Raw genomic sequence first — 21,898 nt, 5'->3', positions numbered from 1 at the left:
TGGCAAGCAGTGGGGCTTAAAGCCTGGAGTTTTAAGGGTCAGTGGGCTTGGCTGGGATACACCCCAGAGGGCATTGTGCTGCTCTTGGACAGAAAGCAGGTAAACAATCTGCAGAAACTGTGTAGAAATAGCGATGTGAAGAGTGCCTGGGGCACACAGTATGGGGATTATTCACTCATGTAGGAGGATGTCCCAGAGAGACAGCATTCACAGAGAGACCCCTCTAGGAACAAAGGAATCGACTGTCACTATTCCCTCCCCTGACCTTCAGCATAAGCACAGGACCACCTGCAGGAACAAGCACCACTCCCACACTTACTACCTAAGGTGCTTAAACCAAGCCTTGATTCCACACACCAGTGGAACTGCCCCTCCTAATAAACTTGCCTCAGTCTCAACACAGTGGAGCCCTTCCCCCAGAACACTGGCTCAACCTCCTGCTCACACTGCATCTTCCAAAGTGGGAGTTTTGCAGAGCTTCTGCTCCAACAGGGGTGGCAAAAGGTCTCATTTCACAGGTCAGAGCACACCTAGTCAAAATGTGCGACATTCAGACCAGGGACCAAACACTGCCCACAACAGGCAAAGAGAGTCTCTGTAGACAACTGGTCTCACAGATAAACTGTCCAGGACACCAGAAACAGAGCATAGGCAGCACACACTAGAGATACTCCAGGAAGCACCAGGCCCTGGAGAACAGAGGACACCATACGGCAGGGCACTGTAAGACCTCTTCTTCATAAGGCCATTATCCTCAAGAATAGGGGATATAGCTGACTTTCCTAACACACAGCAACAGGCACAGACACTTGGACAAAATGGAAGACAGAGAAATTTATACCAAATGAAAGAAAAGGACAAGACCTCAGCCGGAGATCCAAGTGAAACACATATAAAGTAACATGCCTGATAGAGAATTTAAAGTAACAATCATCAGGACACTGAGTGGACTTTAGAAAAGAGTGAAAGACATGAATGAGACCCTTAACACAGAGATAAGGAATAATATAGCAGAGATAAAGGGTATAGCAAATGAAATGAGAGACATGTTAATTGAATGAACAGCAGGATGGAAGAAGCAGAGGAATGAATTAGTGATCTAGAAAACAGTAATGGAAAATAATCGAGATGAACAAAAGAGAGACAAAATATGCAACACTAGAAAAGATTTAGGGAACACAGTGACTTCATCAAGTGTAATAACATTCATGTTATAGGACTCCTAAAAGAAGAGTGAGAAAAGGGGCTAGAAAACTGACTTGAAGAAATAATAGCTAAAAACTTCCTAATCTGGAGAAGGAAACAGATGTCTAGATCCAGGGGGTACAAAGAACTCCTATCAAAATCAACAAATGCAGGGGCACCTGGGTGGCTCAGTCACTTAAGTGTCTGACTTCGGCTCAGATCATGTTCTCACAGTTCATGAGTTTGAGCCCCACTTTAGGCTCTGTGCTGACAGCTCAGAGTCTGCAGCCTGATTTGGATTCTGTGTGTGTCTCTCTCTGCCGTTCCCCTGTTTGCACTCTCTTCTCTCTCTCAAAAATAAATATTAAATTTTTTTTAAATCAACAAAAGCAGACCCATTCCAAGACTATTTATAATTAAATTGGCAAAATTTAGTGATAAAACAATTTTAAAGCATGAAGATAAAACAAGGCAGTAACTTACAAAGGAAAACCTATAAGGCTAGCAGGAGATTTTTCAGCAGAAACTTTCCAAGTAAGAAGGAAGTGGCAGGATATATTCAAAGTGCTGAATGGGAAAAATCTGCAGCCAAGAATACTCTAACCAGCAAGGCTATCATTCAGCTAGGAGGAGAGGTAAAAAGTGTTTCCCAAACAAAAACTCAAAGAATGCGTGACCATTAAGCCAGCCCTGCAAGAAACATTAGAGGGGACTCTTTGAGTGGACAGAAGAGACCAAAAGTGACAGTATAAAGGTAGGAAACATGAAAACAGTAAAAAGTAATATTTCTGTATAAAAATCAGTCAAGGAACTCACAAACTAAAAGGACATAAGACATAACATATATCTAAAACATGGGTTAGAGAGGATTAAGGAATGGGTTCAAACACAAATGACCAACAATTTAATATAGACTGCTATATTCAGATGTGGTTATATACAAATCTAACAGTAATTATATATCAAAACCCACTAATAAACATGCAAAGAACAAGGAGAAAGAAATCCAAATATACCACTAAGAAAATCAGGAAACCATGAAAGACAGAAATACAAAGAAAGGATCAGAGAAAATCTTCTGAAACAACCACAAGACAAAGAATAAAATGACAATACATACATATTATCAAATACTTTGAATGTAAATAGATTAAATGCTTCAATTATAAGACATAGGGCGATTAAAAAAACAAGATAAAAAAACAGGAATGGATAAAAATGGATAAAGAAACAAGAAACAAGAAACAAGAAACAAGATCCATCTATATACTGGCTACAACAAACTTGTTTTAAACTTAACGACAAGTACAGACTGAAAGTAAGGGCATGGAAGAGCACCTGGTGGCTAAGTCGGTTAAGTGTCTGGTTCTTGATTTCAGTTCAGGTCACAATCTCATGGCTCATGGGATCAAGCCCTGTGTCAGGCTCTGCTTTGACAGCATGGAGCCTGCTTGGGATTCTCTATCTCTGCCCCTCCCCTTCTTGTGCTCTGTCTCTCTCTCTCTCTCTCTCTCTCAAAATAAATAAAATTTTTTTAAAATTAGAAAGGGCATGGAGAAATAACTATCATGCAAATGGACTTCAAAAGAAAGCCAGAATAGCAATACTAATATCAGACAAACTAGACTTTATTTTATTTAAAAAAATTTTTTTAAACGTGTATTTATTTTTGAGACAGAGAGAGACAGAGCATGAACGGGGGAGGGTAAGAGAGAGAGAGGGAGACACAGAATCGGAAACAGGCTGCAGACTCTGAGCTGTCAGCACAGAGCCCAATGCGGGTCTTGAACTCACGAACCGCGAGATCATGACCTGAGCCGAAGTTGGACACTTACCCGACTGAGCCACCCAGGCGCCCCTAGACTTTTTTTTTTGTTTTGTTTAATTATTTTTAATGTTTATTTCTGAGACAGAGACAGAGCATGAGTGGGGGAGGGGCAGAGTGAGAGGGAGACACAGAATCAGAAGCAGGCTCCAGGCTCTGATCAGCGCAGAGCCTGATGCGGGGCTCAAACTCACGAACTGTGAGATCATGACCTGAGCTGAAGTCGGTCGCCCAACCGACTGAGCCACCCAGGTGCCCCACAAACTAGACTTTAAAAGAAGACTATAACAAGAGACAAAGAAGGTCACTACATAATCATAAAGGAGACAATCCAACAAGAAGATATAACATTATACATATTTATGCACCTAAAAATATAAAACAGTTAATAACAAACGTAAAGAAACTAATCGATAGCAATACAATAATAGTACGGGACTTTAACACCCCATTTATGTCAAGGGACAGATCATGTAAACAGAAAATCAATCAGTAAACAACAGCTTTGAATGACATGCTAGAAGAGATGGGTTTAACAGATATATTCAGAACATTCCATCCTAAAACAGCAGAATACATATTCTTTTCTAGTGCACAAGGAACATTCTCCAGAACAGATCACATTTTAGCCCATAAAACAAGCCTCAACAAATTCAAAAAGACTGAGGTCATATCATGCATCTTTTCTGACCACAACACTATGAATCTAGTAGTCAACCATAAGAAAAAAATCTAGAAAGACCACAACAAACACATGTAGGTTAAATAAGATGCTACTAAACAATGAATGTGTCAGCCATGAAATAAAAGAAGAAACAAATTTACATAGAAACAAATGAAAATGAAAACACATTAGTCCAAAACCTCTGGGATGCAGCCAAAGTGGTTCTAAGTGGAAGTTTATAGGAATACAGGCCTACCTCAAGAACAAGAAAAATCTCTAACAAAGTAATCTTTCACCTAAAGGAGCTAGAAAAAGAATAAACAAAACCTAAAATCAACATAAGGAAGGAAATAATAAAGATTAGAGCAGAAATCAATGATACAGAAACTAAACAAAATAAAACAACAACAACAAAACAATAGAACAGATCAATGAAACCAGGAGCTACTTCTTTGAAATAATCAATAACATTGACAAACCTCTAACCAGACCTATTAAGAAAAATAGATAAATAACTCAAATTAATAAAATCACAAATGATATAAGAGAAATAACAACCAACGCCACAGAAATACAATTATAGAAGAATATTATGAAAAATTATATGCCAACGAACTGGACAACCTAGAAAAAAGTGGGTAAATTCTTAGAAACATACAAACTACCAAAACTGAGATACGAAGAAACAGAAAATTTGAGCAGACAGCAAAGAAACTGAGTCAGTAATCAAAAAATTCCCAGCACCAAAAGTCCAGGGCCAGAAGGCTTCACAGGTGAATTCTACCAAAACAAAAGGGGAAGGAAAACTTTCAAATTCACTCTAAGAGGCCAGCATTACCCTAGTATCAAAACCAGATGGGGCGTCTGGGTGGCTCAGTCGGTTGAGCGTCCGACTTCGGCTGGGCTCATGATCTCACGGCTCGTGAGTTTGAGACCCACATCAGGCTCTGTGCTGACAGCTCAGAGCCTGGAGCCTGCTTTAGATTCTGTGTCTCCCTCTCTCTCTGCCCCTAATCCACTCTCATTCTGTCTCTGTCTCTCTCAAAAATAAATAAACATTAAAAAAAAAATTAAAAAAAAAAAAAACCAGACACCACACACACACACAAAAAAAGAATTACAGGCCACTATCCATGATGAACACAGATGCAAAAATCCTCAACAATATACTCATAAACTAGATCTGACAATTCGTTAAAAAAAAAATCATTCACCATGATCAAGTAGGATTTATTCCTGTGTTGAATGGATAGTTCAATATTCACGAATCAGTCAATATGATACATTACATCAATAAAAGAAAGAGAAAAAGATTATTTCAATAGACAAAGAAAAGCATTTGACAAAGCACAACATCCATCCATGATAAAGACCCTCAACAAAATAGGTTTAGAGGGAACATACCTCAACATAATAAAGGTTATATATGAAAAACCCACAGGTAACATCATCCTTAATGGGCAAAAACTGATAGCTTTCCTCTTAAGGTTAGGAATGAGACAAGCACCACATTTATTCAACACAGTATCAGCCACAAATGTCAGACAACAAAAAGAAAAATAAAAAGGCACCCAAATTGGTAAAAAAAAAAAAAAAAAAAAAAAAAAAGTAAAACTTTCACTACGTACAGGTGCCATGATACTATATATAGAAAACCCTAAAGACTCCACCAAAAAACTGCTAGAATGGATAAATGAATTCAGTAAAGTCACAGGATACATAATCTATAGAAATCTGTTGCACTTCTACACCCCATTAATGAAGCAAAAAGAAAAACTAAGAAAACAATCCCATTTAAAAGTGCACCCAAAATAATAAGATACCTAGGACTAAAACTAATGTACTCTGAAAACTATTAAACACTGATGAAAGAAACTGACGAGGATACAAAGAAATGGAAAGACATTACATGCTTATGGATTGGAAGAACAAATACTGTTAAAAGGTCTATACTACTCAAAGCAATCTACACATTTAATGAAATCCCTATCAAAATAGCAACAGTATTTTTCACAGAACTAGAACAAAGGATTCTAAAATTTGTATGGAGCTACGAAAGACCCTGAATAGCTAAAGCAGTCATGAAAAAGAAAAGTAAAGCTGGAGGCATACAATCCTGGACTTTAGCCTGTACTACAAAGCTATAATCATCAAGACAGTATGGTACTGGCACAAAAACAGACACATAGATCAATGGAACAAATTAGACAACCCAGAATTAAACCCAAAACTCTATGGTCAACTAATCTTTGACAAAGCAGGAAAGAATATCCAATGTAAAAAAAAAAGTCTCTCCAGCAAATCGTGTTGGGAAAACTGGACAGGGACATGCACAAGAATGGACCTGGACCACTTTCTTTCACCATACACAAAAATAAACTCAAAATGGATGAAAGACCTAAATGTAAGACAGGAAATCATCAAAATCCTAGAGGGGAAAACAGGCAACAATCTCTTTGACCTCAACCACAGCAACTTCTTACTAGACATGTCTCCTGAGGCAAGGGAAACAAAAATGAACTACTGGGACCTCGTCAAGATAAAAAGCATCTGTACAATGAAGGAAACAATCAGCAAAACTAAAAGGCAACCTTCGGAATAGGAGTAGATATTTTCAAATGACATATCCAAAAAATAGCTTATACACCTCAATACCCAAAAACAAATAATCTAATTAAGAGATGGTCAGAAGAAGTCAACAGACACTTCTAAGATGATATCCAGACGGCCAATAGATACATGACAAGAAGTTCAACATAACTCATCAACAGGGAAATGCAAATCAAAACCACAATGAGGTATCACCTCACACCTGTCAGAATGGTTAAAATCAACAACAAAGAAACAACAGGTGCTGGCAAGGATGCGGAGAAAAAAGAACTCTCCTGCACTGTTGGTGGGAATGCATACTGGTGCAGCCACTCTGGAAAACAATATGGAGATTCCTCAAGAAGTCAAAAATAGAACTACCCTATGCTCCAGTAATTCCACTACTGGGTATTTACCCACAGATAACAAAAATACTAAATCAAAGGGATACATGCACCCCAATGTTTACAGCAGCATTATTTACAAGACATGGAAGCAGCCCAAGGGTCCATCAATTGATGAATGGTAAACGAAGATGTGGTAATATATATGTAACAGAATATTGTTCAGCCATAAAAAGAACAGACTCTTGCCATTTGCAATGACATGGATGGATGAAGCTAGAGTATAATGCTAAGCATAGTCAGAGAAAAACAAAATACCATATGATTTCATTCATATGTGGAATTTAAAGAACAAAACAAACAAGCAAAGGAGAAACAAGGGAAAGGGTCAAACCAAGAAACAAACTCTTAGTTATAAAGAGCAAATGGATGGTTACTGGAGGGGAGATGGATCAAGGAGGACACTCGTGATGGGCACCAGGTGATGTATGGAAGTGCTGAATCACTGTGTTGTACCCTGAAACTAACATTATACTGTGTTAAGTAACCGGAATTACAAACAATGACAACATTATATAACTGCACTGAGGGCACGTCACTCACCAGTCCTTCTCTAGCAAAGTCAGAAAAGGACACCAAAAAGTAGCACTCTACCTAAAGTCTTAAGTTGCAACTATGAATTTTCCAAACATATCATTGCATAAGGGTAATTATTAACTTTAGAAATGCAGCTCTTACTTCATTCTAACTTATTCACCATAAGATTCTCCTAAATATCACAACTTTTGGTTAGTTTAAAATGTGATTTGATTCATAAAAATCCAATATAAGCCCTTTTACCGAATTTCAAGTTATCAGGAACTTTAGGTTCATGTTCTGGATGCAAGGCCCATCTCCACCAGTGACGGAAGGTTACACAGGTGAAGACAGAGCCAGTCTCCAAAGCCCCGGCCCAGCTTCCGCCCCCCACTCCCTGCTCTCTCTCACATAGTTTCCCACAGAGATAGCAATAAAACCAATGCCTCAATTTAATTCCTAATAGTGAACAATCTAAATTCCCTTCAGGGCTTTTAACGATCACTAGCATCAACTCGGCAGGTAGTGCAATGTAATAATGCTCATCTCTCCCTAATAATTCTATCTGCATGAGCTGGGTGGAAAAGCCAATATAAAAAATCGAACTACAAGGTATATTTCTTATGAGACAATGTGAGGAAAGTTAAAAGTGCTCTATCAAGTCCAGGAGAGAAATCAACCTGCCCCAGAGGTGAGAGCAGTCTCCCCATAATATATGTGGGACTTTGAGGACAACAAAACATTGTATTAGGATAGTCCTGGCAGCAAAAAATAAACATGAAGTACAGACATGACATCTACATAAACTCGGACTGAAAGAGTTAAAGTTAAATGTGAATGAAATTTTTTAACGCATCAGCTCAAGACCAGAGTATTTCAGGTGCTCAGAAGGTATTAACACCGAAGTCATGTTAAACAAAAAGGTTAGATTTGGGGGTAGAGACAGCTGTATCCTCACCTTCAAGGGAGATTTCAACAAGGAAAGACCACTTCAAAATCTATGTAGAGACTTGAAATGGAATTACAATAATCTCATCTGTTATATAAAGTTTCTTACTATCACCAAAATTAACTATACATAGTTTAAATAATAGACATCCTTATCAAGGTAGGTAAATATTTAAATTTTATTTAAATTTTATTAATAGGTGACAGGTAAAGATTACAACTAGGGGATAGGTAGAGGTGCTATTTGGTTGGCCTGGCATATTGTGCTGCACTTTACCACAGGGGAAAAAAATACAACCAACTTAGAATCTCAATCTCTCTCTCACTTGCTCTCTCTCATTTTTGCTTCCTAGCACCAGAGGAAATGGTGGAAATCTCTGGAAAGTGTTTTGTCAACACTTTCTGGGTCAGTGAATTCTCTGATTATTCTAGTCATTTGATAGGAACTTGAACCTCTTTGAAATTAAACAATCTTTATGTCCTCCCCACTCATAAAGAAAACTTACAGAGCTACTGGACACACTATTATTTAGGAAAACAACATAGAAAGTGAAAATTCTTCCATTAGCAACTCAAATGCTCCATGCCTAAAAGGAATGACCTAACTCAACCAGGTCCTCAAAATATTTGAGTCCTGCAGAATCAGCGAGAGGAACCAGTCCACGAACTGGGTGCTTCTGAGAGTCTACAAAAAAGTTCAGAAAGTCCTCGTGCACATGTCTTATTCCCATACTCAGAAAAAGACAATGAAGGGTAACTCGAAGAAATTATGTAACTCACACCAGTGTTCACACCATCAGAAAAGAAGTCGAACAATTCTAGCCAGACAATTTTAATTCTTTAATTTACCAACAACAATTTTCTAAGATTTGTTTCTTAAAATGTTCTCTGTGTACCACAGAGCAGACACTTACCTACTGAGTAAGGCATGTTTCTTGCATATGTAACAAACTCAAATGGGCAAGCAAAACTTACTTGTTTTCTCACCTTTGATGGCATGGCACTCCGTTAAACTAGGAATATTCAGGTGAAAGGAAGGGGAATAAACCTTCCACGAGGGCTAGGACCCTTATACCTATCACTAACCCGTTCCCAGCATCCGGAACAGAATCTGGCACACAGTAGGCATGCAGTATTTGCTGGCTAAGAGAACAGATTACACCTGTGTGTTCCTTCCTTTGGCGTACTGGGGGAACACAGACACAGTACAGTAATATTGGCCAGGCCAGAAGGTGTGTATGTGGTTTGTGAAAACTTTGTGAAAATCATTGCCAAAAGCTGACCTAGTAGCTCATGTCAACAATGTTATTAATCATACGAGAAGTTCATGCATAAAAAGAAGTTTGATCTAGGGGCGCCTGGGTGGCTCAGTCGGTTAAGGGTCTGACTCTTGATTTAGCTCAGGTCATGATCTCACAGTTTGTGGGATCGAGTCCCACACTGGGCTCTATGCTGACAGTGCAGAGCCTGTTTGCGATTCTCTCTCTCTACCTCTCTCTGTCCCTTCCTCCCCTTCTCCCTCTCCTTCTCCTTCTCCCTCTCTCTCGAAATAAATAAATAAACATTAAAAAATAAAAATAAATAAATTTGATCCAGCAATTAAGTACTGGGCCATTGGGTTTCACTTTCACACAGTTTCGGAATCTGCTCGCATTTATTACTGACAACAGTCATCTCTCCCATGCTGATTCCTTTCCTTCTCATCACTACTCAGCCCAACTGCAAGCTATCTTCTGCTCCCAGCACCGCTCAGGCCAAGTGACCAATCTCCTCCAACTGCCAAATATAACGGACACCTGACATCTCAGTGGCATCCTGCACAGGGAGACCACTATCCACTCTCTCCTCTGAGCCTCCCCAAGACTCATCTTCCCACTGTGGCTGCTGCTTCACCTTTGCCATCTCTTCTCTACTTGACACATGTACGTGTGCAGGTGCCCTGACCCCTGCTTAGTCCTCTTCTTTTCTGTGTCACCTTTCTGCTCAACGTTCACTTGCTCCTAAGGCTTCAAGTGATAAGCCTGGGACTCCCAATCTCCCTCTTCTGAGCTTCAGTCCCAAAGGCCTGCTGGATACCCTAGAGCCACGGGAAATGCCACATAACCAGAATAAAAACAATCTTCCTTCTTCCAACCCCAGCTTTCCCCGTCCTGTGCTTCCTGGCAGTGATGCCGCCATTCAGCCGATTGAGCACTTGAGAAACGTGCTTGTCCCTCCTCCTCATCCAATCCTTCCTTCTGCTCATTCTACCTCCTACTTTTCTCTGGAACCATCTACTTCTCTCCCTCTCCACTGCACCACCCTCCACATGTATGTCACCCTCCACCTGTGTTCTCCCCTGGACTAGTCTCCTCATATCCACCCCTGCTCACTTCCAACCCAGACTTATCTTTTTATTTTCTTGAGAGTTCATTTATTTTGAGAGAGAGAGAGAGAGAGAGAGAGAGAGAGAGAGAGAGAGAGAGAATGGGAGGGAGAGAATAAGAACAGGGGAGGAGCAGAGAGACAGGGAGAGCAAGACTCCCAAGCAGGCTGCCAGCAGCCAGCACAGAGCCCGACTCTGGGCTCAATCCCGGGAACTTCATCAACTCAGATCATGACTTGAGCCAAAATCAAGAGTCGGATGCCCAAATGACTGAGCCACCCTGGCACACTGCACCCCCCACCCCCAGACTTTTTAAAATGAAAACACTTGGGGCACCTGGGTGCCTCAGTCGGTTAAGCGACTAGCTCTTGATATCAGCTCAGGTGATATCACAGTTCCTGAGATTGAGCCCCCATCAGGCTCTGCACTGACAGTGTGAAGCCTACTTGGGATTCTCTCTCTCTCCCTCCCTTTCTCTCTCTGCCCCTCCCCCACTAGCACTTGAGTCCCCCCCCCCAAATAAATAAACTTAAAAAAATAAAATAAAAACTCTTCCCAAGGCCACAGAGCCCTGAATGACACTGTCTCCATCTCCCTCTTCAGACATTTCTTGTGCCATTCCCATCACCACCATCTTTTAGTAGGTCTTTTAATAAAGTCAGTAATTAAGAATTACTCAGGAAGACCTTAAAATATGCTATACTCTGAAAAGCCTCAAACACAAAACCCACAGACATTCCAAATCAATACTTTTGTTTTTAACTTAAAGCCAGTCTTCATTGTTCACATTTATCAAAAGTAGTTTTGAAATATCTTTTGTTACTAAGTCGCTATGCACAGTTTATCGTATGATTCAAAAAGTGCTTATTCTCATCAGGGAATGAGGTCACTAGACTTCTATGAGGTTCCAAAGGTCCTTTCAGCCAGAATTTTTCAGATCAATAAAATATTAAGAGAGGCCCAGCACAAGGGAGTCCAAATTTTTATTCTTCTATGTGGAGGTGTTAAAAACAAACAACCCCCCCCCCCACACACAGAAGAAAGAACACTTTAATAACAAAAATTGAAAAGCCATAAAGTCAGAATAGTAGCTAACATTCTAAATGAATAATTTTGGCTTGATGCCCTCATTTTTCTCATTTCATTAAAGATTTGTGAAAACAGGTTCCCAAACTAAAATCAGTAGCTAGACAAGATTTTGACAACCCCTATCCTAGATAAGAACTACTGTTCTTCTAAAGACAGCTTCATCAAGGCTCTTGCTTGAGAGGCACCTGGCTGGCTCAGTGAAAATTCGACCCTGGATCTCGGGATCATGAGTTTGAGCCTCATATTGAATGTGGAGATTACTAAAAAATAAACACATAAACTTTAAAATAAAATAAAAACCTTCTTAAAAAAATAAAGTATTGAAAGGGGGGAAAAAAGCAGCCCCTGACATCTAAAACTGTTCAGAGGTTCATAATTAGACCCCAATATGATTACAAACTGGTATGATACTTACATGAAGGCCACTTCTGTTTGCCTGTTGGATATAACTAATCTCATGGAATACCCACTGCAGTTAAGGTTACTCTGAGACATGATAAAATGAAACAAAGCAAGGCTACTTCTGTTTTAAGCACAGACAAAACAAGGGTATTGTGCAACCTACAAAATAGCAAACATCCCCTTCTCTTGCTAAATTAATGTTTCTTCTTTACCCAATCACAGAATTTTAAAAGTACCCAATCGTGGAGTGCCCGGGTGGCTCAGGTGGTTAAGAGCTTCCGACTTAGGCTCATGTCACGATCTCATGGTTCCTAGGTTCAGGCCTACGTAGGGCTATGTGCTGACAGCTCAGAGCCTGGAGCCCACTTTGGATTCTGTGCCTCCCTCTCTCTCAGCCCCTCCCCAACTCATGCTCCCTCTCTCTCTCTCTCTCTCTCAGCAATGAATAAACATTAAAAAAATTTTTTAAATATCCGATCTAGAGCAAACCCCCTGTTCCTTGGACCCACCCTCAAATTACACAACCCAAGTCCAGATTATGAAATAGGTTCTGCCAAATGCCCTTCTACCGAGAGGGCAAAAGTTTGCGTTCTTTTTCACTGCAAAGAGTAATAAACTTAATTTGTTCAACTACAGATGTGTTTACTGCTGGCCTTTAGCCGAAGGCACTTAAGAGTATCAAAGTATTGGGGCGCCTGGGTGGCGCAGTCGGCTAAGCGTCCGACTTCAGCCAGGTCACGATCTCGCGGTCCGTGAGTTCGAGCCCCGCGTCGGGCTCTGGGCTGATGGCTCAGAGCCTGGAGCCTGCTTCCGATTCTGTGTCTCCCTCTCTCTCTGCCCCTCCCCCATTCATGCTGTGTCTCTCTCTGTCCCAAAAATAAATAAACATTGAAAAAAAAAAAAAAAAATTAAAAAAAAAAAAAAAAAAAGAGTATCAAAGTATTAAACTCTTTTAAAATACTCATAATCCCAACCACTTTAAAGCAAATGAATTCCCTACACACTCTAAAACAACCCTAATTTTATGTCTTCTTATGCCCTTCCAGTTCTTGTCCACATGTATATACTGTGTTTTTCTGTTACTGAAATCACTGTACATACTATTTCATTCTGCTTTTGCTTAATGTTCTATCAATTTTAATGAATGAATAACATCCCACCGTGATTTTATTCTTAAATCATTTCTCCTCAGAAAAATAAGAGTAAAAGGAGAGAATGCATATCTTGTTCCCACTGCTGACATCCTAACTAAGCTATTCAAGACCACCCTCATCTAACCTCAGGTCAGATGCACCCAAGTTCCTTTATATCTGATCTGCTGGCCTGGCCATTTACTCTGTAAATGGAGTCTTACTGTTTCCAAAGAAGAGCATTATGAAAGAGCACCAGACTAGGTGTCAAGAGGCCTGAGTATCTAGGCATACTTCACTAAACAATAGCATAACCTCTGGCTAAACGTTTTCCCACTGGGCTTCCTTCCTCCTCTGTAAAATAAGTCAGGCTGGTCCCTCAGTGTCTCTTGCAGTTAACAAATCTGAGTTCCCCTGACTTCCTTCTGGGGAAAGTGCCACGGGACAGGCGTTCCCATGACTGGGGGTCAAGGCCACAGCAGCCACATGGGGCCAGTCTGGGCAGCTCCCACAGCCCTGATTGTGGACTCCTCGGCCTTTCCCAGGGATCTCAGGAGCCTCGGGGGCAATCTCTCCCTCAGCGCCTCTTCACCTGGCAAAGAATGCCCCAGTCATCAAGCAGTCTCTCGCTTAATTGAGTTATGTACACAAGTCGACTGAACTTTTCTCTTAGCAGTGCAGGAGGCGCAGGCCTGGAACTGGTAGAACAAGTGCAATCACTCAAATTTGGGGGGCGTGCAAATCACAACCAGCATTCCGCAGAGGCCAGGATTTCCTTAAAGGTTTTCTTGTCCAAAGTTGTACGGAATCAAACCGAGGTAGGGTTCACCAGCCCACTCTGCACCCACACTGCCAAGCGGGATACCGTAGACCCCGGAAAGATGCTGCCCCGCACCAGGTGTTCCTCAAGCCACACCCGCACCTGCGCCACCTCCACGCTGCATGCCCCTCTCCGCTCCTTCCCCTAGAGCTCACTCACCGGCGGCGCATTCTGTGCCACGGCACAGGTGGCAACCACGGTCAAGAGTACGAAGGCTAGGCGAGCCCAGCCCAGCATGGTCGCGGTAGCTCTGAAAGACGCCCACCGAGGCTGCAAGAAGTACCACCTGAACTCGAAAGCAGGCCTCGCCCCGCCGCCTTGTGACCAGATGCACGGGGCCGCACCAAACGAGACGGGGGGGGGGGAGCGACGAGATGGGGCCAAAAAGAGAGGCCGGGGCTTTTCGGTGTTGCGGCAGGTGTAGCAAGAAGAGGAAGCCTTCCGAAAGGAGTGAGGAGCGGGGAGCCCTAGCGATGGGAGTCAGAGCTCGCATGAGGACCGCGATATTGGTCGGGCCTCTCCCCCGGTCTCCTGGGCAGTGGTTGGGCCCAGCCAGAGCCCCGCCCCCGGTGGGTGGGGCTCAGGAACTTTTCTACGGGTCGCGCCCTATGGGGGTCCGCGCGCACTTCGGGACCCACTCCGCTGCGGGCTGCGGGACGACATACGTCGGGAGCTCCCGCTCTACTCCGAGCTTGGTGCTACCTGTACGATGTCCCCAAACGGCCCAGGACTAGCTGTTCATTCGGGCTACCCGGTACCAAATGCTCACGAAACGGACCAACTCACAAGAGTCTCAAAACGCGGAGGCATAACCCGCTACTGCGACTCATTTTTGCACTCTGAGCAGAGCAGGCCCGAAGTGAGTGCGTTTGTTCATCCTGACCGTGGAGTCACTGGACGGGCTCAGTTGTTAGGGGCAGGGAGGGGGGTGGTGGGAGTCTAATCCCCACCGACACTCCGGACTAGGAATTACCCATTTAGCTTTCACCGCAGAGCTGACAAGTCACAGAATTTAGGTTTCAGTTACTTGAGCTTAGACACAGGTGGAATGATCAGGTAGAATTGCAAACCTTCCTTCACTGATGTATTCAGCTACTGAGCAGCTGTTTTCATCTAACTCGTGAAAGCCTTTAGGCTGGCAGAACTGAGCTAAACCCGGGAGGAGGGGGTGTATTCCGTGTTGTTTAGCCTGCACCTGAAAAACAGTTAATCGCTTGTCATTCATACCTTCCATGGACATGATTGTCCTGTTGGTTGTTACTTAAATGTGCGACTGGAACCCCTACCACCCGGATTGCACTTTCTGGTAGAGTCTTCAGGATACCTAACTAGCATTGTTTTAATGCTTAATTAAGCTTAGAATACTTTCACTAAAATCTTCATTTATTTCTTTTTTCCTGTGTGTGAGAAATTATAATTTTACCCATTTATAATCCTTCCTTAGAAAAATCAATCTTTTTACTTGGAGATTGGGAAATGAGAATTTAACGTTTGGGGCGGGGGGCTGGGGTAGAGTCTTCTTGTCAGCCTTAAAATACCCAGTTAATTTACCAGCAGAGTAAGTTTTTTGGGAATGGCAGAGTAATTGCAATTTGGGACACTGAAACTATGGCAAACCGTAGGCAAGTTGGGAGAACAAAGAAGAGGGGACTGTGTTTATGGAGGAAAGGAGAGAGTTGGAATCTATTTGAATTGAAAGTCCATTGGAGGAGAGCAACAGTTCGGTTGGGGCCACTCCCCCTTGTCTGAGTTGTGGGGATAGTAAGAAATTTTCCTTTCTATTACTGGGATAGTAAAGTAAGCTTTTTCCTATTGTGGAAGGTACAGGTAAGCTTTTTCCTCTTGGGGTCTGTAAAAGGTGGGAAGTGGTAGTGGGTGAGAAGTCTCCCTTCAGGACTTCCCGACTCCATTTTAAGTGAGATTTCCTTTGTTCATTTTCACACTCCTTTTGAGGAAGTTTGACTTTTGAAACATATCACATGATTAAAGTGGTTCCTGACTGAACAGTGAATAAGCAGATAATAGAAATGTTAATTAATTCAAGAAATATTTGCTATCAGCCTACAATGTGCCAAGCATTTCTCCAGACACTGACTGGGGTTAAGCAGGTAACGAAAAAGAAAGTTCTTCCCTCATGAGGCTTACATTCTAGATGAGAAATGGACAATAAATACAATACATAAGGAAGTTCATATAGAATGTTAGAAGGTAATAAATGTCGAGAAAAAGCAGAGTAAGGGGGATCATGAGTGAAGAGAGTCAAGGGCACCTGGGTGGCTCAGTTGGTTAAGCGTCTGACTCTTGGTTGGGTTCAGGTCGTGATCTCATGGTCTGTGAGATCGAGCCCCACATCAGGCTCGGTGCTGGGAGCACTGAGCCTGTTTGGGATTCTCTCTCCTCTCTCTGTGGCCCTCCCCCCTTCAAAATAAATAAATAAACATTAAAGAAAAAAGCGGGAAGAATCAGTGTTAAATAAAAGGGACAGAATAGGCATTATTGAGAGGGTAAAGTCTGAATAGAGATGTGGAGGTGAGGGAGTTATCCTGGTGGATGTCTAGGAAAGAATTTTCCAGAGAGTGGGAGCGACTGGGACAAAGGCTTAAAAAGAGAATGCCTGGCATGTGTGGCTAGGCAGGGAAGGCAGTGTAGGTAGAGCAAAAGGAAGGGAGGGAAAAGAGTCGATAACATCTCTGAAAAGGAGAGTAAGGCAGATTACACAGGCCGTTACCAGCCATTGTAAAGGACTTCAAATATATTGAATTATTTTGGACCTTAAAAAAGAGTCTGTAGAAGGAGAGGATTCCCATCTTTTAGTGTATAAATAGCTATTTGGTTTGAAGATCATTCATTCACTTTAAATGCCACTGAGGGCACTTTAAACATGTCACCAGATATGTATTTTTTTTCCTCTGAGAGGATATTCATTGGTGGTAAGTGGTCTAGCAAAATCAGATTCTTTATGCAAAAAAAAAAAAAAAAATGATGTCAATTGGCATAATATTCTTAGGCACAATTTTTGTATAATTTTGCATTTAACTTTCAAAGGGCTTTTATATACTGTTGTTTTCAAATTAAAAAGTTTAAATTCACTTTTCCAAAATATACCATTTTATGCATTTATTTTTTATTTTAGAGAGAGAAAGTGCATACATACATGCGAGTGGGGAAAGGGCAGAGAGAGAGAGGGAGAGAGAGGATCCCAGGCAGGCTCCGCTCTGTCACACAGAGCGTACCTGACGAGGGGCTCAATCTCATGAACTATGAGATCATGACCTGAGCCAGAATCAAGAGTCAGTTGCTTAACCAACTGAGCCACCCAGGTGCCTCCATTTAAAAAAAAAATTTTTTTTTAATGTTTATTTTTGAGAGAGAGCGTGAGCAGGGGAGGGGCAGAGAGAGACGAAGACACAGAATCCGAAGCAGGCTTCAGGCTCTGAGCTGTCAGCACAATTTATGTGTCAGCATATATATTTTCCTACTCCATTCTTAAGTACTAGAAATATACAAAAAGCCAAGGTGAGGCGTGTAGTCATAGGAAAAAAATTTCCTTGGTTTGCAGCATACTGATGTATTCGCAGAAAATGACATTTAAATGTACAAATAAGTGACTGTGTCAGTGGGAAGAGTGATTCAATACTGTCTTCACAACAAGCATCACGTTTAAGACTTGGATAACCTGTTTAGTATGCAAGAGTCAGTGTAATCAAATTGTTTATCAGAATAGCATAAGTACTTGGCAAGCTGTGGACCTTTCCAAATCTCCTCCTAACATTCCTAGGTTTCTGAGGCGGAGCCTTGATTTAAAGTCTATCTTAGCCTAGTGTTTCAGTTTGAAAAATAAACCTCTTGCCATAAGTATTTACCATTGAATTAATCTTAAAAAAAAAAAAAAAAAAAGGCTTACTATATTTAAAAGGTAATCTGAGTTTCCAAACTTAGATTACTGTCTACTTTTCAGGAAGGATTCTAGAGAATAAAAGATGTAAAAAATGGAAAATCGGAGGTCATGCAAAATTGTTACCTGATTTCTTCTCTTCCAGTAGGTTTACCATACTAAGAAAGATTACTTGCTTTGTGTTTTACTTGTATATAGAAAAAATATTCAATCATTACATTCAGCTCAAGGCATTTGTTACACAACCATGAATTCAGTGCTCACATTGTACCTAAGTGTCCTTTCTTACATAGTGTCAAAATAAAATAATTACTTAATTATCCTTCGCTTTGCAGTTATCTTTCTGTTTGGGAAATATTTTTGATATTTTATTGAATCTTTGATATCTCAGGCATGTTAGAGTTTGAAGAGCCACTTTAAAAAAATCATTTTGTCCTATTTGTACTTTTTTTTTTGATTATTCTGACCCAAAAAGTATTTAATTTAGCTCAAATCCAATAATCTCTCATTTTTTTGTTCTGACTTCATATTCTTATGTAGTTCCATTTGCCATAAACCCTTATGGATACCTATTTAATGTTCTGGCCATTAGGAGAAATGTTGTTTCTCCTAGGTTTGTGGTAAATTCATGTATTCTCTCAATACATTTTGAGCACTAGGTGCTGAATAACTCGTGAACAAATGGCCCTTGCCTTCCTGGGGCTTTCAGTCTTGTGGTAGGGAAAAATGATGATGGAGGGGAAAATGTAAATCACATGAGTATCTGGAGAACTTTCAGTACATTTAGATCATTTCTCCATACTCCTCTCTGGTTTAGTATTGTACATGTTACACTGACCTCAGTTCCACTCCTCCGTGATGCAGCAGCCACATGATTTGGATGAACCTTCTCCTTCTCCTTCTTCTCCCTGGAGGTGGCCCCTGGTTGGCCTGACATTGGGGTTGCCTGCCCTGTCCCTCTTGCCACCGTGCTTGGCTTTGGCTTTAACCATGGAGACTCTTGAATCCAACAGGCCATGGTTTGAAGTTCAAGGTTTTGCTCTATGATTGAGGCAACTGTCCTTTATCTTCTAACAGGAAAAAGGAAGCTAGTAGCCTTCACTGCTACTGGCATGCCTTTGAAATGCTGTGCATTTCAAGGGAGCTGCCTAAGGAGGAACACATAGTGTGGACAGCACAGAGGAGAGATGGACAGAAACCTGGTCATGAGGGCATTGTTAAGCTGCTAGATCAACGAACTTTGGAGCCTGTCCAATAACTGGACTCTTCATTCATGTGAGCCACTACTCTTCTTTATTATTTAAGCTAATTCAGGTTGGTTTGCTTGCGAGTTTGTATCTGAGAGCATCCTAATGGATGCACATATTAAAATAGGTATTGCTACCTTCTGAAGAGCGGAGGATTTAGTAAAAGCTATATAATGCTTAAGTTTTAAGACCTTCTTCACTCACTTGTTCAGTCCTCTTCCAGACTTTTGACTTAATTTCACACTTGTAATTTTATATTCTTTTCCTTAAAGAGGACTATCCAAATTGTATAACCTCTGGCCTCACAACACCTGGATGTACCATCAGATGTTTTGGGGAGAAAATGTCCACCTTTCCCTCTAATTCCTTCCATGCACATCTCCCTAAGAGAGGAGTGGCTTACCTAGTGGGTAAAGAGCTGGAAGGGTCACTGCGCACATGTGGCCTGGCCTCTCTGGCTCTCTCATTCGGATCTGCTTGCCCATAGCGGTACGTTCACTGCAGCAAGCCCCAGGGGACAAGAGTAGAGGGGAATTAGTTGCTGCCTTTGACCACATCTTTCAGAACTGGCACTTGTCCAGCAAAGGTGAATACTGTGTTAACATGATGGCTGTGAAGACTTTGAAGGAAGCATCATGAAGGGCTGGCGGTGCGAGATGTGGAGAGAAGGTAGTCAAGGACTGGAGCCTTTTGCAAGTCCTTGTGTCTGCTACCCCCAGCCCAGCCTCTTGCTGCCTCCAGTCTACACCCCTCATGGTAGAAACTGGCTGCACCCACTGGGGAAGCAGTTTGCATCTGTTCAGGGACCGAGTGCATAAATACATTCCTGAACCGGAAAGACTTGGGATCCCATCTCGGCCTTAGGTCCAAGGGTTTTCTCTATTCCAGTTTACTCAGCAATAAAGCTCATATTGATCTCCATTTAATGCCTTTGTATATTTCTTAGACATTTTCACCTGGAAGGTGAGGAGAAAGATCATCACCCTGAAATGACAACAGAAGTCAGCAACAGCAATTACAGTAATTACGTATAAAAAGTACTATATGACCAACTAACAGTACCAAGCAAATCCTAAGTGCTATGTGGGAGAATACAAATTCCTGATCTCAGGGGGTCTACAACTGGAAAAGAAAATAGCACTAACATATATACATATCAACTTATGAAGCCAACCACAATTCAAACATTTTATATATGTTCAGTTACTAGACTGAACCATATGAAATTGCCATTTTTGTAGGCTAAAAAGTAGTTAAATGTCAACATTTTCACATGGCCATGCTAATGTTGCCAACGCCCGACATACTCACAATTATTTGACTCGATTTGGAAGCTGGTGCCATCACACTAGATAGCTGTAGACCTCTGGTGGGCACTGCTTCCCCTCACTCCTTGGAGATTTTTCATACCTGGTTCACTGTCACTCTTTCTAATTTGATTTTCAATATTCTTAGTGACTGCAATATCCACAAAAAACAATTCTTTTAATATTCTGGTTTCTTGACCTCTTGCCTTGCGATGTTCTTGACCTCTATTTTACCTCAAATACCCAATTCCACATTTGTATCTGAGACATTGGAAAACTTACTTCATTTTGCTTAAAAATACCACTGTCTTTGACTCTTCCTCACTGGCACAAGATCTTCAGAGGATCTTGAATATCCTCTGTTGGTTTTTTCTCATCATTCGACCTCTATATATGGGGTGGCCCAGGGCTGTCTTCAGATGTCTTTCCTTCTTTTCCTCTGCTCACTCTTTATATGATCTCATCCAATCTCATGACATTGATGCCTTCTCTCTATTGATGACTCTCTAATTTATATCACAAGCTCAGACCTATCCCATGAACTCTCATCTGTCCTTTCAACATCATCTACTTTGTATATGTAATAGGTATCTTAAGCTTATCATGTTTAAAAATGAACTTGTGGGGTGCCTGGTGGCTCAGTCGGTTGAACATCAGACTTCAGCTCAGGTTATGATCTCGCGGTTTGTGGGTTTGAGCCCCACGTCAGGCTTTGGGATGACAGCGCAGAGCCTGCTTCGGATTCTCTGTCTCCCTCTCTCTCTGCCCCTCCCCTGCTTACACTCCCCCTCTCTCAAAAATGAATAAATATTAAAAAAAAAATAAACTCTTTATTTTTTCTGTCCTAATCCACGCTGTCCCTATCTCAGTAAATGACAATGCCATTTTCTAGTTGGCTTGGACCAAACCTTTGACTTTTCTCTTTAAAAAAAAATTTTTTTTTAATGTTTGAGAGAGAGAGAGTGTGCGTGGTGCAAGCAGGGCAGGGGAAGAGAGAGGGAGACAGAGGATCTGAAGTGGGTTCCGCGCTGACAGCAGAGAGCCTGATGCAGGGCTTGAACTCATGAACCATGTGATCGTGACCTGAGCCGAAGTTGGACACCCAACCGAATGAGCCACCCAGGCACCCCTGACTTTTCTCTTTCTTACCATACACCATACGCCAGCAAATCCTATTGCATCTACCTTCAAAATGTATTATATGCAGAATCTGATCACTTCTTACCAGTTCCACTTCTGTCTTGCTCCTAGTTACTCTCGTGTGGATTACTGTTTAACCTTGTAATCAGTGTCCACTTTTTCCCATCATGTAATCTCCACATGAATCAGATCGTGTCACTCCTCTCCTCCAAACCCTCCAGTGACTTCCTGCCTCACTCAGAATGGCAGCTGGTGTTCTTACCATGGCTCACAAGGCCACTCAGGCCCTGGCTAGCCTGCTACTTCTCTGATCTCATGTGCTTCCAGCTTTGCCTTTTCTCATGATGCTATAGCCACACTGGTCTTCTCTAC

At 41.6% G+C, this 21,898-nt stretch overlaps 1 protein-coding gene across 1 annotated transcript in view; it reads right to left on the bottom strand.

Annotated features, from left to right (window-relative positions):
• ASAH1 (N-acylsphingosine amidohydrolase 1) overlaps nt 1–14,464 on the bottom strand; it is a 50,228-nt gene extending 35,764 nt beyond the window's left edge. The window contains exon 1 of the mRNA XM_045454700.1: nt 14,097–14,464. Within this exon, the coding sequence (XP_045310656.1) occupies nt 14,097–14,174 (78 nt within the window). The 5' untranslated portion in view covers nt 14,175–14,464. The remainder of the gene's footprint in view (nt 1–14,096) is intronic.
• Between the last annotated feature and the right edge of the window lie 7,434 nt (nt 14,465–21,898).

The sequence above is a fragment of the Leopardus geoffroyi genome, chromosome B1 (genome assembly GCF_018350155.1).
Source record: "Leopardus geoffroyi isolate Oge1 chromosome B1, O.geoffroyi_Oge1_pat1.0, whole genome shotgun sequence".
In the NCBI taxonomy this organism is placed as follows: Eukaryota; Metazoa; Chordata; class Mammalia; order Carnivora; family Felidae; genus Leopardus; species Leopardus geoffroyi.
Note: the sequence above shows the minus strand (reverse complement) of the source record. Positions and strands in the feature narration are given on the sequence as shown.